The 25,521-nt window shown below is 38.1% G+C and overlaps 1 protein-coding gene across 1 annotated transcript in view; it reads right to left on the minus strand.

Moving 5' to 3' along the window:
- The window catches only part of PTPRK (protein tyrosine phosphatase, receptor type, K), a 291,634-nt gene that overhangs the window by 71,372 nt on the left and 194,741 nt on the right, over positions 1–25,521 (minus strand). The window contains exon 6 of the mRNA XM_009999118.1: positions 951–1,253. Within this exon, the coding sequence (XP_009997420.1) occupies positions 951–1,253 (303 nt within the window). The remainder of the gene's footprint in view (positions 1–950; positions 1,254–25,521) is intronic.

Genomic DNA, 25,521 nt, shown 5'->3' on the forward strand with positions numbered 1-25,521 from the left:
AGCAGGAAAGAAGGGCAAAATGGTAAAGATGAAGAGAGACAGGAAAATGTGGGGTAACTTTAACTTCATCAGTCTACAAAGTTTTTAGTTCATTAGCAGGTCCTTGAAAGAAACAATGCCATCTGGAGGGATACTGCCCTCCAGAAAAGTTATCAAACACTTTATCTGTTGTGGTCATCTGGAGTTTTCAAAGTTTCCACTTACCAGAAGTACACAATAGAAGTGCACAGTTTCAGGTAATCATGTAACCAGCAGCTATTTCTTATTAATGTTAGTTGCAAAAATGTAGGAAAATGCTGTGAACTGTTTTCCTTCTCATAAATGCCTCCACTATGTAAATAACATTATGCTGATTCTACAAAACCTGCACAAAACATCATGACAAGGAGGCTACTTCTGACAATGTGTGAACCATGTGGGGCAGAGTTCCAAGTTATCCAAAAAATACTTTAACCTATTGGGTGGCTTTCAAACTGTTAACAGATACTATACACTGTAACCTGCAACATAAATTACTACTCAAAGACATTTGCTGAAGAGGTTTTAAATTTTGAATAGCATCCTTAAGCACCAAATTCAATATTTAGAAATACATTTTCAAAAATACATTAATTTTCAAATAGTACTCCAACTACTGTAAAGAAACCTTTCCCTAACACAACCACAGGTTTCTTGTCACCTGTGTTAGAACTTTTTTTAATGACTGGGAAGCCACCCTCCTTTCTCTTGCAAGAGACAGAATGAATTTGACTTGCACTACATGGACAATTTGGGCTATGTATGCAGGCTGACAGCTATCATACTTTCAAAGCTCCTGCTCTGTGGCTAATTAATACACGAATAGAGGAGAAGCCCCATCCTTTGGGACACATTGTAACACACAAAGTCATTTCCTTCTACTTCTCTAGACTGGGCTTGACCGTAGTTTTTATAACAGTATTTATACATACCGTCTTCATCTGTCTGGATAATGGTCTCCTCGCTCTCCTTCCTCCCTTCTGGGTTGGTTAAGATCATTTTGAGGCTGACATTTGTGTAGGGAGGCAGGTGATCCACAACATGCTGGGGTGCTTTGGGGTCCATGTCCAAGCAGTCTGCCTTGCTCTCATTGTGTCCGCAGAAGTAGTGGTAGCATATAGTGACATTGAATGTGTGGCAACGAGTGATGTTGTAACCCAGAGATTCCCAATCCACAGCAATATGTCTGGCCTGGATCTCAGCAATCTTTAGAGTTTTTGGTGTTCTCATAGGTTCTACAAAACAGAGTATGATGAAGAAAAACATTGTTAACGTTCCTCATACTTGCGCTGAACTGTAACTGGTAGATGATACATCCAGGAATGTGAAAGCAAAGCTGATATCCAACACACACAGACTTATTACTGGAAGAAGTATCACTCTTTGTATGAGTACCCTGAAGGGTAAAAACCTGTCACAGTGTCTATGCTTCTATTTCATCCTTCTTTAGCCTCTCTTTGCAGGTTTCAATCAGTGATTAAGAAAAATAATTGTTAATTAACAGTGCAGTGATTCAAAGCAATCGAGAATACAGGCAGCAGACACAAAAAGAGTGACCAAAAGGCCACCCAGCTGTCACTGATGGCTTCTCTTATTTCCCTTTATTATTTTTTTTTTCCCTGCATAGTTTAGATAATACATCATAGAAGTAAAGAGTCAACTTTCACTACACTATGATTTATCATGTCACTAAGCAATGTTGTATACTGATTACACTAATTACCTTACTAAGCTATGCTGATATTAATTACTAAAATAATAAACATTCATGAAACTATTTATTCAAGCAAAAATCCTCACAAATATTAGAAAGATGCTTTTGGGTATTTCCATTGTATCCTGCTTCCTTCAGATCCCCAAAACTTTGCCTGGACATTACTTTGAGCTGGCAGTCTGTGACCTGCTACCCAGGCTCAGCTGCTTTCCACACATGCATTTCCACCAGCAGAGTACATGATGCTCTCCAAGCTGCCATCAATCTTTCCTTGTCTCTCTAGTGCATTCATTCCTCATGCAAGACTAACTTTTATCGTTGAACTTAATGAAAATGATTACACAATGAAAATCATGACCATGACTATATATACTAGAGTTTCACTTGAAATATACCAAGGGGATCTTTATACCCTGCTCATACATCCTCCTTCAACAGAGGAAAAAAAGCCTGCTGTAGGCTCAGCTTCTCCCTCTTGTCCTTGCTGTAAGGTGTAAGGTCACAACAGTCGAGATTGTTCAAGGAAGTGAGAAGTCTTTCTGGGCATAACAGTTCTTTGTAACTTGCACCTATGAAATAAGAGTCCCAACCAGGCTAACAACCAGCCAAAAGCACAGATGGCATACTGAAATAAGGAAATGTGAATCATTATAATCTATTCAGCATACAGTTTGCCAGACAAACTCCAAACATTTAGTTTCAAATACCAAAACAATCCAATTCTAGATACTACATAAAGGTATTCCTTTTAATATGAGTGTTAAGGATTATAAATTTTGCCTATTTTTTTCCATGGTCTATTCTTCCATTTCTGGATTTTGAACAAGCATATTCCCTTTGCCCTTGAGTACCAGTTTATCATAAATATGGCAAAAAATACAAATGAGTAAGTAGGCTTCCTGGGCTGTAGCTTTCTGAACATATTGTACATTGCAACAATAAAGATGTGAAGTTGAAAGATAGCATTGAAAGGGTCCTTGAAAAATAAGAGACTTGAACAGGAGGAGGAAAAAATGGGGCTTTTATAAGAGTAAACAATGGCTGGTGTTTTAGCAAGTGCAGAGAGGTGTGAGGCAGTCATTTAAAAAAGAAAAAAAAAGTACCAACACATTAGATCTTCTGAAGGCACTTGCAAGAGTCTTCAAAGAATCAGTATTTCCTTGCCTGCTGCAAGCACTTAGGAAAAAAACCCAACAAACGCACTCAAGTGTCACAGAGGAAGAGAACTGCTAGATTCTCTTCTGAAGAGAACTGGCTACAACCTTCACATGTGGATCGATTCTTCTAATTTTAATGATTTCCTCTTAGTTCTGCTAATCCAGATGATGCCTTTGACTATCCACACCAGAGATGGAATTCAAACCTGAACTTAAAATTTCTTGGAACCTCTAAAACGAACACACAATACATGTTGTCTGGCCATGAAGGTTGAAGCTACTGATGTTTGAAGCCAACTAATCAGTAACAGAAAATGTGCTCCATCTTCATCTTGCTTCTTTCATCACAAGACTACAACTGCCTTCACACTATGCTGCATAGCACTTTCAAAAGAGAAGGGGAAAATAAAAGCTTTGCTAATCTTCAAGAAAAATAATTTTACAATTCTATGCAAATTCTGCCAATGTGTCACAGTATCAGAGGAGATACTGAAAAGCATCCTTTATTCCCCTGTCAAAAAGGGAAGAATGAAAGACAGAGTGTGATGTCGTTTTCTCACAACTATTCCCATTTTTGGCAGAAATTAAACAACTTCTGCAATATTGAGATGGTAATTAAAGTCTGCAGAGTCTCCCAACAGCTCTGGCAAACTCTGTTAACTGTCCCACTGCTCCTAAAATGATGCTTTAAAACCACAATTCTACTTTCACTTCTGGGCAACATTCATCTTGGCAATCTCTAGAGGTAAAGACCAATTGTTTTAAACTACCATACCACAAAGCCTCCATCTGCATCACCTCAGTAGAAAGCAATTTTTGAATAATTATTTTTCTCAGATAAAACAGTATTGAATTTTTGAGTAGGCTTCCCAAAACTCCCAGCATCTCATTAAGAATAACTTTGTTCTCAATGGGGGCAAAAAGAAGTACTCATCTGCCATTTTACCCTTTCCTCACCACACTTTAAGGTGTGCATTTTATTGAAACATTTTCTGAATTCTACTGGGATTTAATTTCCCTTTACGCATTCTCTTCTGATCCCTGGATACTTTTTCAGTACTACTAATCCCAGTAAATCAATTTACTTCTTGTCTTCCCATTTGTTAAGTTTTCTCACCTTTCCTCCTTCAGTTACATTGAGAACTTTAATACAAAATACATGATTTCTCAGTTTTTGTTGAATTATTCATGTCAAATTGGCACTCTATGTAAAAGAGGGAAGAAATAAGATGCTTCCAAAATCCTTGTTCATTTCTTAACCTATCAATTAGATTTTCAAATAATAATAAAAATAATACCAGAAAACACTTTTCCAAACATTGGAAAGGTTACCAGTTATCTCTGTGAGACAGGTAAGTGGTGTTAATCCTTTTCTGTGAGGAGAAAGAGACACAGAAAAGTTAACAGCTGGTTCAAAGCTACAAAGTGATTTACTGCCAGGGCCATAAGAAAACTGAAGGGTTCCCAACTCCCAGGTCACCAGTGCTCTGGCCACATGAAAGCACCAGCTAGCAGCACTAGTTCAAAGAGCTGACTTGCACTTTATCAGCCAGTGCATTGACCGACATTCTAACTCCACTCCTCAAGTCTAACTCTTTTTATAAAGAGTTTTTTGCAGATCTTCTTAGAACAAGTTTGAAAAAGCATAACAGTGCCCAGACACTAAGTGAATGACTGAGCAGAAGGACAAGTTATTTGAAAATCAATAGTTTGGCTTGTTAATTTTGAGAGATTTTTTGATTGAGAGCTTGTAATTTGAATGAAACAGCATATTTTTTGCACTAAATCTTGTATTAAAGATTAAAATTTTGGGGAGGAGATACTCAAAATTTTTTTCAAGCTTTTTTCTCCAGCAGTAAATATATTTAACACTGGTGGCAGTTCCTTTCAGTGAGAGCATTAAGTACTCAGGGCTTCTGCTGCTGCAGGAAATTCAATATCCTCTGAGTGTGTCAAGTTCTTAAACATTTAACATCCTGACTTGCAGAGTGATGTCTTTCAACAGAAACATGGTAAAAAAGCATACAGGCATTGTGATGGTGGTGGTGGTTGGGTTGACCTTTACATCCTTGCAAGTCTTTCTGCTGAGGGCTCCCTTCTGCCAGACCCTTCCTGCCCAGAGGCTGCTGCAACAATCACCCCATTCCCACCTCTGCTTACAGTCAGCTTCTCTGCCCTTTGCTTCCAATGCCTGACAGCACCCAACTCCCTTATCTTCTTCCTCATCATCCTCCTTTTATCTCCTTGGCAAATAATTACTACCAAGCTGACTCAGATCCATCATCTGATCTGACTGTTTTTACTCTCACTGAACCAATTAAAACCAGAGACACTGCAAGAATATAAAAATAACAGAAAAAACCCAGAATAATAAATGACATCTCTATACCCTCACTGATCACTAAGTCCTCATTCCTTATCCAGAAACTGTATTAAGTAAAAGAATTATATGCATGTAGCACTCACTCACAATTTATGGAGCAAGAAGATTTAACCCAACTTTATGGGATAAAGAACAGCTTTAGTAATTCTCCACAGGTTAATAATCCAGGGATAGATGGCAAAAGAGCCAGAACCTGTTGACCCCATACCACCTCTCAAATGCAGGATGATTTAATAAGATGCTCCAGATAACAGATAAAATGAAATTCAATTTCTTTAGTGCTTGATAAGCAACACGTGATACAACAGGTCAATACTGGAGCCTTTTTGTAGAGATTATCTTCACTTACACAGAGATGGCAGTGAAAACAAAAGCCTTCACAATTGCAGAAGAAGAAAAGTGAGGGCATGCATTCACTCAGAACCTATTTTTAATAATAATAATAAAAATAATAATACATACTACCTTGCTGTCAATCACAGAAAAACAGATGTCCTGAAGTTGTGACAAAATCCTATAAAGAAAGGCTAGCAAAACATGACAAGTCCTTTGCTTTTGCTGCCTTTCCTCAGAAATTGTAAATGTTGAACACAAGACAGTTTCATTTCCATTTACCTGGCAGGGGATTGGGGGATCTTCTGACCAGCAGACAGAACACACATTTATTCACATGAAACGGAAAAGAGTAGAGACAAATTTTAAAGCACAAACACAGATAAAGACAGTGCTTCTCAAACACCACCGTATCATATCTATTTACTGTCTGTGTATACAATTCTTTAATTTGGGTTGGCTTTTGGAACTTTCTCCCTTCTTGAACCTTTTTGGTATGGCATTACACTGAGGAACTGAGTTCAAATTTTTGCTTTAACCACACTGACTGAAATTCATATCAAGTTTAAGATTGACCCAGGTCGCCTTCACTGGTGACACAAGAGGCGAGAACTAACGGGACTTGAAGGGTGAGAAAACACATGTTTGCATAAGGTTTGAGGAAACTGCAGAGAGATGTGGGGCTGATATTAAATAAAAACTGACATACAAAAGCAGAAGTATGACAATTATTTAAAAAGTACAGTACATAGAGTTTAAGATAGTAGCCCTGTGATTTAAAAGACTGTTTCTCACAGAGGTTCCTTTAATTATCTTGCTGTTAGACTTTAAAACAGAAATGACAGAAAAAAAAAAAAAAAAAGTCCTCATTTTTCTATTAATATTCTCAGTCTGAACAGCCATTGGAATTCCCCAGACTTTTCTTTATAAGAATATGAGCCTCTGTGTCCTGTGGCTTCCCCTGACCTTTCCAGGATAGGTCTGTCCTTGGCATGTGAGAAATAAAAGAGGATTGTTCTAAGATGTCACTGTGGCTCCTGCTGATGCCTTGGTTCATGTAAGGTCCTATAAAAACAAAATGTTCCCAAAACTCAAAAAGTCCCCAAAGTTACAGTTCTGCTTCTGTCAAGAATTCCTCTAAAAAGACCCCTGAGTATGAAGCATGGTATGAGTGAAAACCACTGGGGGAAGTACAACCCAAAACAGAACAGCTGTCAGATGTGCAGTAAAAGGTTCCTTACTTGCTCATTTCAGTTGCATTACTCTCAATTATTACTTTCGTTATTAGTGAGCAATGAATCGCGTTGAGAGGTTTAATATAGATACTAAGTTTCCTTACATAATACAGTGAAGATTGCTATAGCTGAAAGTGTATCTCTCATTGAAAAGGACTGGAATTACACATTTCAACAGGCAACCAAAGACTGAGGAAGAACCATAAACATTGGCAATGATCACTTCTGTGAGTAATCTGCTGCCTGTCAAAGGAGTGGTATCCTATAATTAAGCTATGAACAAAGCCAACAAAAATCCCCAAGTAAGGTAAGCTGTCTTGGAATATCCCATGATGAAACCTGTGTTTCAAAGATTATTACTCTATGAATGCAAAATAATTTAGTTCAGACTAAATCCCACTAACGCCATTATTTAACAATGTGATGATAATACAGGAAGACTCAACTTATTCAGACATCCCAAGAATGCCATGCATTTCAGTCTGATTTCCTTGAACTAATCTGTCCTTATGACAGAATAATTGTAAATTCTATCCAAGTTTCTTGCCTATGACTGTGGAAGATCTTTGATTGTTTGTAAGTGGAGTTAAAGGTTAGCTTAGAGTTAAAGGCAAAGTCAATTAACAGCACTGGCCTCAATCCTTTAACAACTACTTAAGGATAGCTCATGAACTACAGATCTTCAGTCAGGGACTCTTTCCTATGTGTATTCCAAGCCAAATCCACACAACATACTACCAACTAGATCAATACAGACCTTGCACATGTTATTGGAGTAATTTATTATTGCAGATATGCTGGTGTCAGAGAAGTCCCTTGATCCCAGAACACACAAAAACAAGGACACATGTCATGTATATTAATATAGGTTGGAAAGTCTTAACTGAGGTACAGGGACTTGGTTTGGGTTTTTTTTTCAAATCTTAATCCAAGTCAGCAGTTTAGAGGCCTGACTTTAGGCAGCCAAATTTGAAAACTGAGGCCTTCAATATTTTTAAACTTAGAAGCATGAAGAAATAATGAAGATCAAAGAAAGAAAGATCAAATGAACCTAACAGAAGTCGTACAATTTCAAGTCATGTCAGAAGACTGACAGAAAATGAAAAATTAACAGTTAAATATTTGCACAATAAAAATCAAAGCAATTACTGGGCATTTCCATTCTCAGCTGTGTAACACAAACAGGACACAAAAAAAAAAAAAAAAAAAAAAAAAAGTGGATGCAAACAGAAAAAGAACCCACTTGGGATACATCAGTATGTCCATCTATTCACCATGGGAAACTTGAATCCAGAATAAATCAAACAATGGCATTTATACTGTACTAGCATTACAGATTTATTTTGTTGCAAATGAAGGTAATTATGCAATTGTATGAAAATCCATGAGTTTTTTGTCTCTTCACTTCATCTAGTGACTGACTTATTAAGCCCTTTTTTATTGACCACATACCTCAGGGAGCTGAAGAAAACATATGAATTGTTACAGAGATAAATCGGCTGTACTACACTAGCTTCAGTAGCAGTAAGGGGATATACAATATATTTTGGGATGTATCTTTTTGGATTAAGAATACAGCTGCCCCTGCTTCAAAGTTATAGTAAAGAGATGAGTATAACTGCACTACTTACAATTATTTGCCCATTCCCTCTTAATAGTATGTTTATTCCATTGCCTCCATGCATGATTAACAGTTTGTGCATCCTTAGCATGTAATCAATAGCTGTGAAGTCTTGTATTAACTTTAGAGATTAGACATCCCTTGATAATAAATTCCATTGATTTCTTCTGTTTAGCTTACTGCAGAAATCAACTTTCCCTAGCTCCTGGTTTAAATTAAAAGGGATACATAGTTCAGGAGAGAGGAAAAGCTGGCATGACCTCTTTAAGCTGTTTCCTCCAGATGATCAAAACCTATCTGGTGGTGTAAAACATGAATCAGCATGTCAACAAGCATCAGACTGCAAGAACAAACACAGTGAAAGCCTGACATTAGAAGATTCCTAGGAAACCTGTTCAGGACTGCAATGGTGAAGATTAACTGTGTAAAGTCAATTACAAAATTCATAGTGATAGGGAAAAAAATAAATTGGACTTAAATATTAGTGGCATAGATATATTCAATCAGAATGGAAGTCTCATCTTCTAAAACAGTAACAACTACAAAGAATATATTAAGAGAATACTCAGTATGTATTTACACACACATATACAAGTTTTACCTGCCTTAACAGTTTATCTAACCATTGAACACTGAAAAAAACATTCGCAAACATTTGTTTCAATATAAATCACCAGTTTGCTTAGATGATACATTTTTCATTTCTCTACACTGCACATTTTTCATTTCTCTCCAATGCACATTCATAAACATCTTTTTATGGTTTTGCTTACATATAATACATTTGAGAGCTTAGGATGTTATGAGAATTATGCAAAATGCCTAAGCTGGAGTAGTGTGAAGAAGCAAAACAGAAGTTTTCTCTGGATGTCACAGAAGCTTCAATTGCTTTCTCCTGTACATAAAAAATTCAGTCTTCCAAGACAGGCAGCATAAATATCACCACACAGAATTAACTGACCAAATGTGGAACACAGTCTATAATAAAGTACAAGCACAGAGGAGAGACTCTTTATTCACTGATTGTGAATAAAGTCTGTGCCACGTTCATCTGTGATGACTAATAACTGAAAACTGCAAGCAGTAATCACCATGCTCACTGAAAATTTAACATATACGTATCTACACACATATGTACACATTCATGTGCACTTCATGGAATGGTTTGGGTTGGAAGGCACCTTAAAGATCATCTAGTTCCAACCCACCTGCATGGGCAACAACACCTCCCACTAGATCAGGTTGCTCCAAGTCCCATCCAATCTGGCCTTGAACACTTCCAGGGAGGGGGCATCCACAACTTCCCTGGGCAACCTGCTCCAGTATATTTTGATGTTTTCCAAAAGCGGCAGAGCCAGAGAAAAGTGCAACATACAGTCATTACTTGGTTTTATCATATAAACACAGCATTGGAAAGGCAAGTTTGTGGGCTGTGATGTAGACTGACATTCCAGGCTTTGCTGGTTGCAGGGAGTGGGCTAAAGGGTAGGTAATTTTGACCAGGGAGAGAGGGGGAGGATGCATTTTGATGTGTGTTTTACCTGTGTGTGAGGAAGTTGCCCCCTCCAACCCAAACCATCCTATGGTACCAATCTATGTATCATACTATGTATATAACACACAGTGATGATATATATCCGTCATATAACACAAATTATAAACCTTGGCTGAAACAAAAATTCATGAAGTGGCTTAAACTCAGAAATGACAATGTATCACAAATTGCATCTGTTGTCTATGTCTTTCCTTGCCAATGAAACAATTCTGGTACTTATTTATTTATTTTACTCCAAATGTCCAAACTTGGGGCTTCTATTGTACATAAAAGTTTTCCTTAACCACCCGGATATTTTTTTAGTAAATTAGTTTAATTTTCTTTATTGCTTCATGCAAAGTTAAGGACACATTTTCAAAATACAGGAAAGCTCGGTTTCTACTTAAATGCATCAAGAATAGCACGGGTGCACAAAAAGGAATTAATCTAACATTAAAATCTTACAGAAAATCAGAAACCATTTTCAATTGTACTGAGAAATCTAAAAATACTCCTAAGGTGGCAAACAGGCAATTTTAGGTTCAAGTTAGATACCTGATTACCATGAATTTTTACAACTTTTGAATTTTGATTAAACTTTGTTACTTAAGTCACTTACCCACCTGCCAAAACCTGGTTAAATACAGCTACAGAACTCCTCTATTTTTCAACAACCAATGCCAAGTAGCTATCAAAATGTAATACCTGTCCCTGTGCAAGGAAACCTTTTTCCTCAGGCCTCCAGCACACCTTAAGGTGCTATTTCTTTACAATTATTTTATTAAACAACAACAACAAAAAATCTGCACATTTTAAGCAACCTGATTTCATTCAAACTGTCCCTTGATGTAGCTATGAGGAAAAAAATGTATTCTTTAATAAATGGAAAAAGCACTGTTTACAATTTGCTAATGGAACAGTCATAAAATATTCAGTAGAAAATACAGTTCAAAGTTGTTAGTTTTCAGATGAGTTTCTTTGTGATGGCTTTTTAATGTGTTATTTATTTATTTTTCCCTTTTCCCTCTTGTGAAGTTTTAAAAAATATTTGTTATCAGAAAGGGAAATGATGCTAAGGAATATTTGCTTTTTATGTTGACATGCTCTGTCTAGGACAGAGGAGAGACTCTTTATTCACTGATTGTGAATAAAGTCTGTGCCACGTTCATCTCTGATGACTAATAACTGAAAACTGCAAGCAGTAATCACCATGCTCACTGAAAATTTAACATATACGTATCTACACACATATGTACACATTCATGTGCACTTCATGGAATGGTTTGGGTTGGAAGGCACCTTAAAGATCATCTAGTTCCAACCCACCTGCATGGGCAACAACACCTCCCACTAGATCAGGTTGCTCCAAGTCCCATCCAATCTGGCCTTGAACACTTCCAGGGAGGGGGCATCCACAACTTCCCTGGGCAACCTGCTCCAGTATATTTTGATGTTTTCCAAAAGCGGCAGAGCCAGAGAAAAGTGCAACATACAGTCATTACTTGGTTTTATCATATAAACACAGCATTGGAAAGGCAAGTTTGTGGGCTGTGACGTAGACTGACATTCCAGGCTTTGCTGGTTGCAGGGAGTGGGCTAAAGGGTAGGTAATTTTGACCAGGGAGAGAGGGGGAGGATGCATTTTGATGTGTGTTTTACCTGTGTGTGAGGAAGTTGCCCCCTCCAACCCAAACCATCCTATGGTACCAATCTATGTATCATACTATGTATATAACACACAGTGATGATATATATCCGTCATATAACACAAATTATAAACCTTGGCTGAAACAAAAATTCATGAAGTGGCTTAAACTCAGAAATGACAATGTATCACAAATTGCATCTGTTGTCTATGTCTTTCCTTGCCAATGAAACAATTCTGGTACTTATTTATTTATTTTACTCCAAATGTCCAAACTTGGGGCTTCTATTGTACATAAAAGTTTTCCTTAACCACCCGGATATTTTTTTAGTAAATTAGTTTAATTTTCTTTATTGCTTCATGCAAAGTTAAGGACACATTTTCAAAATACAGGAAAGCTCGGTTTCTACTTAAATGCATCAAGAATAGCACGGGTGCACAAAAAGGAATTAATCTAACATTAAAATCTTACAGAAAATCAGAAACCATTTTCAATTGTACTGAGAAATCTAAAAATACTCCTAAGGTGGCAAACAGGCAATTTTAGGTTCAAGTTAGATACCTGATTACCATGAATTTTTACAACTTTTGAATTTTGATTAAACTTTGTTACTTAAGTCACTTACCCACCTGCCAAAACCTGGTTAAATACAGCTACAGAACTCCTCTATTTTTCAACAACCAATGCCAAGTAGCTATCAAAATGTAATACCTGTCCCTGTGCAAGGAAACCTTTTTCCTCAGGCCTCCAGCACACCTTAAGGTGCTATTTCTTTACAATTATTTTATTAAACAACAACAAAAAAAAATCTGCACATTTTAAGCAACCTGATTTCATTCAAACTGTCCCTTGATGTAGCTATGAGGAAAAAAATGTATTCTTTAATAAATGGAAAAAGCACTGTTTACAATTTGCTAATGGAACAGTCATAAAATATTCAGTAGAAAATACAGTTCAAAGTTGTTAGTTTTCAGATGAGTTTCTTTGTGATGGCTTTTTAATGTGTTATTTATTTATTTTTCCCTTTTCCCTCTTGTGAAGTTTTAAAAAATATTTGTTATCAGAAAGGGAAATGATGCTAAGGAATATTTGCTTTTTATGTTGACATGCTCTGTCTAGGCAGAATTCACATGGTATCAATTGTCTTTCCTAGCACCCTCTGGCTAAGGCCATTTTGGGAACTGGGACCTAATCCTGCAAACCTTTTATTCAGGAGCTGCCTTTGCTCAAAAGGAGCAGAGCTTTGTAGAAGTGAGCTCATGAGCACCTCTTGTCTACAGCGAAATATGCAAACGGAAGTACTGGCAAGCTGGGGAAGTGCTTTCTAAAACAGACCATGAACTCTAAACAAATATATTTCTACTTAACATCTAGCTGCATAAAATATTCTAAAGAAATTACCCTGCTGCTTTCTTTTCAGCCAGCTAGTGTTTCACAAAGCTGTTTTTTTCTGTCTAAGCAGAAACTTGGAAAACATAAAATAACTCATCCTACAGCAAAACAAGGTAATTTATTTTAGAGATAATTTTCTCTCTGCAAACTTCTTCTGAACACTTCTGGTTTATTCCATGATCCCAGGACACAAAAACGCTAGATATAGTGATAACAGAAGAAGGTGGCAAACGCAGCAGCTTACTGGAAGCAGCAAAAGAAAAATAATTTCAGGTGCTGTTGATAATTACTTCATGAGCGACTGATCTTAATTGATACAGAACAGATGGTGTAAAAACAACAAATCTAGTTGTCCTTCACATACAAATGTACAGAATTAGTTCTTCACTTGCAGGAGTACTCACCACTTTTTACTACGTGTTTTCTTATTCTAGATACCCATCTAGAGCTCTATCTAGTTCAACTGCCAATCACATTCAATAATTAATGTTACCATGTTCTGACTTTCAAAATGATACTGTACTAGCACAGTTGTCTTGGCTTCACTGTTACTGCAAAGCAACTGCCGACGTGCTGCTCCGACCAGCACTACTGAAACAGTCACCCAGGAAAGTGTCAATCATGCCTGCTGAGTAAGTGGAGCATTAAATTGTTTTTTATGCCTATGTTGTACATGCTGAATCACTGCCATCATACAATCACAACAGAATACAAAAAGGGAAAGGAGCCAATTAGTCAAGTCAAGGCCACACAGGCAAAAGCTGTCTTAATTTGAAAGTGCAGGCTAATTGCTGGACACCAGCATTATGTCACTTAAACCAGATTTATTGCTGAGTGGAATAAATGCTTACGAATAAAACCAAAACCAATCTCTTCCTCCCAACTTATTACTGAAAAGCTTTAAAATTCTCCAGAGTGTCTGGTAGGCAATTCTAGAGCTACCTCCTCTCTTTTATAGAAATATATATACTTATTTATTTACTCCTTCTCCCCCTTCCCCAGCTGTTAACCTGTTCAAGACTAGTATAGCACACATACAATCTACTACTGTCTCCTCTTGCCACCACAAGCAACACACTAGCTCATAACCTTTATTGTTTACCATGATAATCTGAAGGAGTAAGAATCTGCTGTAGAATATCTAGAAGTAAGAAATTCCTTGGAGTTCATTTGAAGACTGCTACACTGGTAATGAAATTATTTTTTTACTTACATTCCAAATATACCTGATACTTGACTTGAAAATTTGCACTCCCCTTTGTGGACATTCTATTCATATTAATACCCATTCATACCACCTAATGATGCCAGCCTTAATCTCCCACTGGCCATGTTCCCCATAACTATCATCTTCCTTCTCCTCAATTTGAACCTTAAAATTATGGCAGCTTTTTGTCTTCCCAAGTTCACCTGCTATTTTAATACTTAGGCAAAATTATACTATTATAATTAATGGGAGCTGTAACAAGGACATGTGCTGACATGGAAAAAAAAACACAAAACAACCCAAAAAAACAAGAACATGCTTGCTCTTCCCAGAAGCCCTTCAGCTGTTGCTCTTGTTTGATTACGTGAAAAACACTCAATCATGGATCATCATAGAACAATTCAGCTTGGAAAGGACCTCTGGAACTCATTTAGCCAATCTCCTGTTCAAAGCAATTATATCAGGTTGCTATCCTCTCAGGACAGCAGGCATAGAACATATATAGGCGATAAAAAGGCAACTTCAAGGCTTGAGCTGATTTCTGACTATATGGAGTTTCGAACAAGACAGAAGAGCAGAGAATTCCACAATTCCCTAAAAAAATAATTATAATTTTTAAAATTTTGATTCACAGTATCTGGCACTGACATCTATTAGATGGCAAAACTGTAGGCACTTCACTTAAATTTCACCTTGCTTCACCTTGTTTGGTATAAAACTTTGCAGAGTATCAGAAGCATTGCTTCCTATAAAAATATTATTTTAACTGCAATTGTTAAGTTAAATGTGCAAAAAAAGAACCCCAGTTGAACAGAAGAATTCAGCTCTCCTCTTTGCAAACCACCTGATGCGAGAGAACAGAACATACCAATCTACTTCCTTTGCATATTTTCCACCATTATTTAGAGAAGTTTGGCAAGGGGCAGCAGTCTAAACAAAATGGGTTCAGGTTATCCCGTTTAATAATGCTTAGGTTACTATACATATCTACTAGAAATTTGTTGCTGAGTGTTTTGTTTAGTTTAGATGGAATTGGCTGGATTTTACTTCTATTGAACATTATACTAGAACCCAAGAATGGAACTTAATTATCACAGGTGTACAGTGATGCATCTAATCACAGTGCTTTTGCTGCTTAGTGAAATAGAAAGAAAAATGGGAAAGGACAACACTTTACATCTGTATGTATGGGGCAGGGAAGCTAATGTTTTGACATCTAGACAAAATCAAGCATATCACAGTCTTGTAACTAACTGGTTAAGATCTTTGCCTTTCTCTGATCTGTACTGCCATTGCAATCACTAGTATGATTAATGACATTTAGGCTTTCAGCCTCTCCTCTAACTGCTAGAATACCACGCTAGTGCAGTGTTCTTTTCAGCACTAGAACAAAACGAATAACCTGTATCAACTTGTTTTGAGCAGAGGCTTTATACAGCAGTTGAAGAGGGTGAGCTACAATTTTCACAGCTAAGCATTTAAATCGAGCCAGTTACTGAGAGGGTGAACTAGTTTATTTAATAATGAGGTCTGTCATCAGATATTTCTGCCAGGGCTGCAGAACTGGCTTATCTAAGTGACACATAGTCTGCAGGAAAGAGGGCATTTACTCTGAAAAGAGAGAGCACAGGCTGTATTTCAAGCATACTTCCTGAATGGTTTTCAGAGAAAAAGTCACCACAGTTATAGAAATTTCTAAGCAAAGAATGCAATCCATGCTCCACTTGCAGTTTGGCTCCCAAGGAATGTGTCCCTCAAAAACACATCCAGTACGCATTCATCCCAAAGGGACAACAGACTGCTTGTCCTCTTTTGGACACAAATGCTACTGCCTAATTAAAGCAGGGCGTACAAAATGAAGTTTCCTTCATTCTCTGAGGAGTTTGGTGCTTGTTGTTTTCGGTTTTTTTGTTTTTTTGTTTGTTTTTTATATATTACTCTCCATTTAAATTCAGATTTGTTTTTTCAAAAATCCTCAAGGAAATTTATTTGAAATATCTGGTAGGCTGCTTTGCTGTTGTTGGCTCTGAAATCTCACTCTTGCCCAGCTATCTTGATCAGGCTATGGCTGAATAGCACACTAGGAAAACTGCTTCCTTTCTTAGCATGATTAAAAATACTCTGACTTGTTTTAATTATTTTTATAATAATTAATACATCATACATAAATTAAAATGTACCTGAAGATAAAACATCAGAAGAGGAGGTTATCCATAGATTTGTAAGAAATTAATTTACATTAAACAGCCCAGAAATCACAGAATGGTTTGGTTTCGAAGGGACCTTAAAGATCACCTAGTTCCAATCCCCCTGCATGGGCAATGACACCTCCCACTAGACCAGATTGCTCAGTGCCTTTGAACACTTCCAGGGAGGGGGCACCCACAATCTCCCTGGGCAACCCATTCCAGTGTCTCACCACTATCACAGTGAAGAATTTCTTCCTAATGTCTAAGCTAAATCTCCCCTCTTCCAGTTTTGATCCATTACCCCTTGCGCTCTCACTAGAAGGCCTTGTAAAAAGTCCCTCCCCAGCTTTCCTGTAGCCCCTTCAGTTACTCGAAGGCTGCTATAAGGTCTCCTTGGAGCCTCCTCTGCTCTAGGATGGACAGCCCCTATTCTCTCAGAGTGTCATCATAGGAAAGATGCTCCAGCCCTCTCATAATCTCCATGGCCCTCCTCTGGACTTGCTCAAAGAGGTCTATGTTCCTGTGTTGGGGACTTCAGAACTGGACACAGTACTCCAGGTGGGGTCCCACAAGAGACAGAATCACTGCCCTCAACCTGCTGGCCATGCTTGTTTTGATGCAGTCCAGGACACAGTTGGCTTTCTGGGCTGCAAAGTGCATATTGCCGGTTCATATCGAGCTTGTCAGTAACCAGCACTCCCAGGTGCTGCTTTGTCTTTAACAGAACTGGTTGGAAAGAGAGTTTTAAGCAGCCTGGTGTTTACAAGGTGGTTTAAAAGCTCGATTATAACGGTTGGCATTTGGCATTTGAGAAGGATATGTAATAAAGGCAAAAGATACTGGATTATGCTGACAACAAAATGACAGTGATTCCTTGCAAAGGTAAGCAGAGTTGTAAAATCTGTGTTACCTTCATCTCCATTTGAGTATGAAAATCCAACAACTCTCATTTCCTTAACATTCCTCAAAAAAAGACAAGGGGATGAGAAATAATTTTAATGAGACTGTTATGAAGTAAATACAAATGACAGAGCTGTAGCTATGATTACAATTATGACTCTGCTTTGGTACCACACAGCTGATAATATCCTAGCTTGCACTACTGCTTGAGTTCAATTTCCTTCAGTTAATATATTTGGATTCCATAATATGCCCCTTTGGTGAAACCAATAACTGAATCCAGTGGTAATACCTCAGGGAGTTATAATTTATGGCAATTGTCTGTTCCCACCACTTTTCTCTGTAATTTGTTCCAATGATTAATAGCCTCACTGTTAAAGATAAATAAATGTGCCTCAGTTCTAATTTGAATGAGCCTGACCTCAGCATGCAGCTATTTGAGGTTCTTAGATTTCTCCTTCTCTGGAGGAAAGAGGCCTTTTATACCTGATATTATTTTTCCCCAGTATACATACTGTATATTCACCTCCCACTGTCTCTCTGATAGACTGAAATGACTGTGAGCTTTAAGTCACCTACTGTAAGACTAGACATTAAGCCACAACTCTTTTTGTGACACTTTTCCCCATTCCTCCCAAATCTTCATCAGTGTGTTGAAAGCAAGGGCCACCAGATGCACATGCAGTGGATTAATATTGGTAACACTCACAAAATCACATCTTTCCCCCTAGCTATGATGTTGGCTCTTGTCCTAGCACTACACAAAGAACTACTGCTGACTGCTGACCTACATCCCCTTAAGTTCTTGTTTGGTTTCTGTACTACTTCTTCAAATACATGCATTTATTTACATTTGTGTGTAGATATTAAGCCCAATCTATACTCTCTGAACTTTAAACTATCAGAAGATGGGAAAAAAACCCCAAAACTGAACTCCCAAATTCTAATTGCAAAGCAAAAACAAAATTCTAACAAGTGCAATATCATAAATTTATATAGCTGTGGTGGGCTGACCTTGGCTAGATGCCAAGTGCCCACCAAAGCTGCTCTATACTCCCCTCCTCAGCTGGACAGGGGAGAGAAAAATACACAATGAAAGGCTTGTTGGTGGAGATAAGGACAGGGAGACATCATTCTTCAATTACCATCACCGGCAGAACACTCATCTTGGGGAAACTGAATTTATTACTATTGGGATAAAAGTAGGGTAAACGAGAACTAAATCAAAATTTTAAACACCTTCCCTCCACTCCTCTACTCTTCCCAAGCTCAAATTACTTTGCTCCCACCTAGTCTACCTCATCCCCCTGCCCAGTAGCACAAAGAACAGGGAATGGGATTTGTGGTCATTTCATCACACATTGCCTCTGCTGCTCCTTCCTCTTTAGGGAGAGGACTCCTCACACTCTCCCCCTGCTCCAGCATGAAGTCTGCCACAGGAGGCAATCCTTTACAACCTTCTCCAATGTGAGTCCTTCCCCCAGGCTACAATTCTTCACAAACTGTTTCAATGTGGGTCCTTTCCACAGGGTGCAGTCCTTCAGGAACAGACTAGACTGCTCCACTGTGAGTCCCCATAGGGTCACAAGTCCTGCCAGTAAACCTGCTCCAGCCTGGGCTCCTCTCTCCACGGGTCCACAGGTCCTGCTAGGAGCCTGCTCCAGCACAGGATTCTTCAGGAATCCACCTTTTCCAGCATGAAGTCCTCCTTGGGTTGCATGTGAATATATGCTCCACTATGGACCTGCAGAGGGACGGCCTGCCTCACCATGGTCTTCACCACAGGTTGCAGGAGGCTTTGGCTCTGCTCTGGCTCCTGGAACACCTCCACCTCCTCCTTCTTTGGCCTTGGGTGTCTGCAGAGATGTTTCTCTCCCATATTCTCACTTCTCTCTCTGACTACAGTTGCTGTTGTGCAGCTTTTCCCTCTTCTCAAATAAGCTGTCACCGGTAGCATATTTAGCATAACGACAGAGGCGGTACCACCATCGCTGATGGGCTCAGCCTCAGCTCCATTTCAGACATCTTGGAGCTGGCTGGCATTGGCTCTGTCAGACATGGGGGAAACTCCTTGCAGTTTCTCACAAAAGCCACCTGTGTAGCCCCCCTGGTACCCAAACCTTGCCACAAAACCCCAATACGATAGTGAGCTACCACCTTCACAGATTCTTGTTTCAGAGCTTGAAACACAATTTTCAATGCCTTTTGCAATCAGAAGATGTAAAAGATTAAAGGTAAACACAATGGGCTAAAGTCAAGGGCAGTACAACTAATACAAAAACATTTTTACTAATTTATTTTGCTCATCACCCAAAATGAAGATTATGTATACACACATTTGTCTGAATTAAAATATGTCAACTATGACATATTATCAACTGCAAAGAAAAATAAAACAAATCCAGAACAGAATCCCAATGCTGTGAGAAAGAGGGTTCTGCTGTCTCCCTATATAAACAGCACACAAAAAAGAAGTCATGCTTGACTGCAAAAAACAATCATACCATTTTTTCTTAAAGACTAGTGTCTCACTGAAAGTCACTGAAGCTTCTCCAAGGACAACTCAAATGAGAGTCAGAGGCCAAACGTAAAGACACCTCTCTGAAATCTAATCCTCTTGCCCATTTGAAATGCTGCTGCAGCTTCTGGTCAGAAAATCACACCACTGAGACTGCACTGGCAGTTCTGCTTGTTTTTCTTTACTGTTTTCAAAACCAAGTAACTATAATATCTGAACAAGTATTAACACAATTAAAATAAAAGCAGATGGGTTCAGCTAATTTTCTCCTTTTGCCACTCTGCATGTTTTTCCCTTCCAAAATACTACTTCTGGCATTATCAACATAACAGTGCTTCAAAGACAAAAAAGCATTAGAATTCTAAGCGTGACTTCTGTAGATTCATATAAAAGGGGATTCCTAGTTGCTTGCTTTTCCAGCATCCTTCTGAAAGACTCCTGTCCAGGCATGGATTTAGGTTTAAAAATGATCCCCATGTCTTTTCAGACTTAGGCTGAGCCTGAAAGCATAGCATATTTGTTGACACCAGTTCCCCATAAGAACTTGCCGAACTTTTTCATAAACTCTAAGCTCTACAGAAAAGTTTAAGCAATAATTAGAGCAACGTAAGCATTTGTACATCAGCTGGCTAAAACCAAAAAGATCTCCATTCAGAAAATTATTTTACCAGTCTGTCTCTCACAGAACAAGACCAGCTCAGCATCCTTCTGGACACGTCCGACAGCTTGCCTGGGTAGCCAATAGACTCCACCCACTGCTGTCTCTTCCCTTTCTCCTCAAACACCCCTCTTATCCCTGCCCCACCTGGTTCCCTTTATACCTACACTCTAGAAGTGCTCCATCTTAAAGGCTCAGGGATGTTGGATTCCCTTTAAAAGCTGAAAAAGATATTTCCCTGTTCTTGGTTTAATCTAACAATGTCATCAGGAAATCCAAATACACATATAGCAAACTCCAGGTGCTTTGTCTCACACCAAGGTAAATATCCAAGGTATTTTGCATTTGCAGACAAGATATATCTACAACTGGGGCACCCACTGTGACCATAAAAATGTCACAAAATGTGTTTATAGCCTTCACAGAAAAGCATTTTAAAGATCAGGGTTCATATACTTCAGACTCTCTACCTTTTTCCACTGATGCCAAGACCTCTCCTACCTTCTTTTTGTTTACTGGGCTTTGACCTAAACAGGGAACTTCTGAGGAGCTCACATCTTGTACAAACAAAAACAGATGGGATGCAACACCACCCGAAACTATGACTGGGATACAAGTCTCCCATTCCCCTCTGCCCACCTCCCTTCCACATCAAAACAAGACATGCAACAGAGAAGAATCTCTTCAGGTCCCGACAGTCTTAGGCCTGTTGCTGCATGAAGGAGTCAATTGCCTTCTCATCCATTTTCCTTTAGTCTTGCAATTGAATACTATAAATCAATAAACAAGCTGTTAAATTGATTTTTTTTTTTTTTTGTCAAGACATTAGATGCTGAATTATCTAAGCCTTAAATAAAACAGAATTCCAGCACAGCAAATTTCAGTCTCAATTGAACTAACATAGTAACAAAAATTCCATAAGTCTTCACCCTCTTCTATTTTATAGAAGCTGAAGTCTAGGTAAATTAAGACAAAATCTCTAATAATGGCACACTACAAATTTTCCAAATACCTCTAAAGAATGCTAAGAGCTATGGTTACATCTAATTCATAACACAGTATACAAGTACTTGAAATTATTCTGTGTGTTTTATTTCTTCCTCACATTTGAACTTCATTTGTTGATACACTGATAAAAAACCTAACCATTAAAAAGCAGCTTTTATAATTCCACTGTAGAGAATCAGTCTATTAAACTAATATTATCACATTCATGATTTACCACATTTCAAAATCAACTTCTTGACATATGAAGGTGAGATATTAATTTCCACCTGTATATTTCAGCTGTTTAACAGATGTGTCTCGTGTCATGGTTATCAAATGTCCTGGAAAGACTCCTCTGACACACTTTTGCATTTGTCACTGGCAACATCAGCCCTCAGTTTTGTGTACAAATATTGCCCAATTATCTTCCTTCTCAGATGTGCCATACACAGGGTAATTCACTAAATTAGGAAAACATCAGAATTACTTCTTCTTTTTTTTTTTTTTCCCCTCAAACACACAGAACAGAATAATATTTTGTAAAAAGAAAGTTTTGATAAGAAAAAACTAAAGATTTTCTTGAATGCAAGTGGGTTAGAAGTTTTTTAATAGCAACAATACAAAGCGCAGACCTAGTAATCCATATTAAATAACCATTACAGAAAATTCATTCATTCCCTGAAACAGTGCCAGAATTAATATATCACTGTGAAAGCCCTGATATTGTATTTCTAAAACTGGTTATGTTTTTCAAGCCAATTCTGTCTCTAAATTCCACCCCAAACAAGTAAAAAGGCTAAATGCTATTTCCTCTTGCAAGGAATCTCTCCCTAAGCTATCATTTGTTTGAACAATTAGTGGAATTATAAAAGAAGTAAAACTACAGTCCATATAAGACAAATAGTACAGCTCAGGATACACAGAATTCAAAATCAGTAAAGTGCTTCCTAACCCTGAAAGTAGGTTCATCAGACCAACTCAATGCTGTAACAGTAGGAAACAGCAGCACTGAACTACACAGAAATCCAAGCTGCTTAAACCAAGCTTTAATTAGTTCTACTATGCATCCACTAAATAATAAACCAGTCACCCTAAACAGTTTGTTATCACTTATGGTAATAAAGGAATAAATTTAAAAAGCTACCCAAATATTTAACTTGATGCTTTCTTAACAGAAAACAGGAAAAAAGGGGGGGAAATTGTATATATTTTATTTCTCAATTTTGGCACATTTTGTTTCAAACCAATTTCTTGAATTTCTCCTTTTATTTCATATTGCCCTATACCTTCAGGATTTTTAGTACATAACACAATTCTTTCCCTTTCCTCAACCATATGGGATCAAGACCATAGCAGTATTTCATTTTTGCATATATGACACTTCTATAAGAAAACAACAAACTGTCAACAATCCCGTTTGCCTCTTGCCTTGCAAGTCAGGCAGCACTGTCAAAACTATTCCAAGATCTAATTCTATATGCTCAGGACAATCTTTCAGTTTGGAAGTATGTCATTTTATAAAACCACTTCAGTATAAACTGTTTTTTTGGGTTTTTTGTTTGTTTGTTTGTTGTTTTTTTTTTTCTGAAATGGGACATTTCCATGTTCTTCAGTCAGAATCAAACTAGAAAAAAAGTTTTTTGAAGGTTATAAAAGAAATTGAGATATAATCTGCTCACACGTGCAGAGATTTCAAAACTTGAAAATACATAATCAGAGATGGAAGAGATAAAACATCTGCTGTGGTGATAGAGGGACTCAAAATGATTGAGTGAGCAAGAGCAACAAACCCACAAAGTGAAAAAAATAAACCTCTTGCATTCCTTTCACATAGGATTTGTTTTGCATTTGGTATTTACTTTCCAGCTACTCCACGTGAACTATTATTAAATAAAAGCCTTCACATTTGATATGCCATGGAGCTGCTACAATTACTCCCTGATAATCTTGACAGCTACTGTTGACCTTTTGCCATTTGCTGCTATTTTTCATAACAAGAATAATGCATGTGACATTTTTACTATGGGAAAACTTATGAGAGATAAACATTTTAATTATTAGGAAGGTTTCTTCATGCTCCAGGTCTTGAGATTCAAGCATCTGTCAAGATGAACATGACTGAGATCCCACCTGGAGCCCTGTGTCCAGTTCAGGAGCCCTGTGTCCAGTTCTGGAGCCCCCAGCAGAAGAAGCACATGCAACTCTTAGAGTATGTCCAGAAGAAAGCCACAAAGATTATCAGAGGGCTAGAGAATCTCTCCTATGAAGACAGGCTGAGAGAGTTTGTGTTTTTCAGCCTGGAGAAGACTCCAGGGAGACCACATAGCAGCCCTCCAGTACCTGAAGGGGCTACAGGAAAGCTGGGAAGGGGCTTTTTGTAAGGGCTTGTAGCGAGAGACCAATGGGTAATGGATCAAAACTGGAAGAGGGGAGATTTAGCTTAGACATTAGGAAGAAATTCTTCAGTGTGAGGGTGGTACACTGGAACAGGTTGCCCACAGAGGTTGTGGATGCTCCCTCCCTGGAAGTGCTTAAGACCAGGTTGGATGGGGATTTGAGCAACCTGCTCTAGTGGGAGGTGTCCCTGCCCACGCAGGGGGGTTGGAACTAGATGATCTATCAGGTCCCTTCTAACCCAAACCATTCTATGATGCTATGACTATGGCTGTGCAACCCATGCCACACACACCAGACAGTGAGCCCATAGCTTGAGTCCTGCTTACCACCCATGCCCTCCTAATTCTTTGAGGGCCTTTATATTGCACAAATGTACGTAAATTGTGCTACAGCATTCAGCTGGTAGTGCCTATAAACATTAAAGTTTCCTACTCCATCTCTGTATCAGAGAGCTAAATTCCCAGACTTGTTTCCTTCCCTCTTTCAACACCACTCCTGCTCCTTCTCCCCTAACATGCATCTTCTGGCACGCTGAAGAGAACCTCTACTATGTCCCCTGACAAACACAGCTAAAAACCATGATCAGCATCAACAAAATAAACATGGTATAAATACATTACTTTCAATGTGTACATATTACCTGTGATCTTGTAAGCCAGTGTTTAAGATGACTAAATAAATAGTAATAAAATAAATAAATAGTAATCTTTTATGCCAAACAAATAAATTAGGCTACAAACCTAGTTGTCTGAATCAAAATTCTGCAATGCTGAAATGATATTTAAATAAATTTTAGGTTTTAATACTTCTAGGTACAAAATATCAAGAAAGGTGACAATTAAGGATCAAGCATTTCTTTTGATTGTATAACCTACTTATTCATTTTTGCTCTTCTGGCCACAAGTCATCACAATCTGCACTAGAATCCCATCCAAATTACATGCAATTTACTCTTCTACACATGAAAAAAAAAAAAAGTAATTTTGAAAAAAATCAAAGGAGTTCTTCTACCAGCTGTCTCTTCCTCCCTGAATGCCTGCCTGTTTGGACTTTGCATCTCTCAACCGTCAAAGTGAATTTTAAACTCATTGTAATGTTTAGTGGCTTTTTCCAGAAACCAGATTACATAACACCTGCTCATCTCTTTCATTCTGTTTTCTTAGATACAGTATCAGCCCGAGGAGATGAATTTAGCTTTCCAACATGTTATGCAAAAGGAGAGCCGTTAACCTCCTTGTAAGTTTATAGCCACAAGTCACTTTGCCGAGTACCTCTAGTGTTCAGAGACACCTCGTTTCATGAAAAAGGGCAGTTAACACCTGTAAAGTAATTACATCTACCAAATGTTGTTGGCCCAAAATATGAATATATAATCATTCCTGCCATCTGTTAATTATACTAGTTGAATCACTTATTTAATCATATACATTTACTTGGCATCTACAAACTTTTTAATAGCTTTCACAAATGCCATCCTGGCACTCGGGCAGCTAAGTCACCTTTTGTGTGTCCCACAAGGAAGTGACAGGAGGCCAGGTTTTGCAGAAGCTCAAAAAGATGGGAATGCAGTTGGTGTCAATAGCCATGGGGACCAGCAGGGAGTTAATATTAGAGGCAGGGACACCCAAATGC

Source organism: Chaetura pelagica, unplaced genomic scaffold (genome assembly GCF_000747805.2).
Source record: "Chaetura pelagica isolate M959 unplaced genomic scaffold, ChaPel_1.0 scaffold90, whole genome shotgun sequence".
NCBI classification, from domain to species: Eukaryota; Metazoa; Chordata; class Aves; order Apodiformes; family Apodidae; genus Chaetura; species Chaetura pelagica.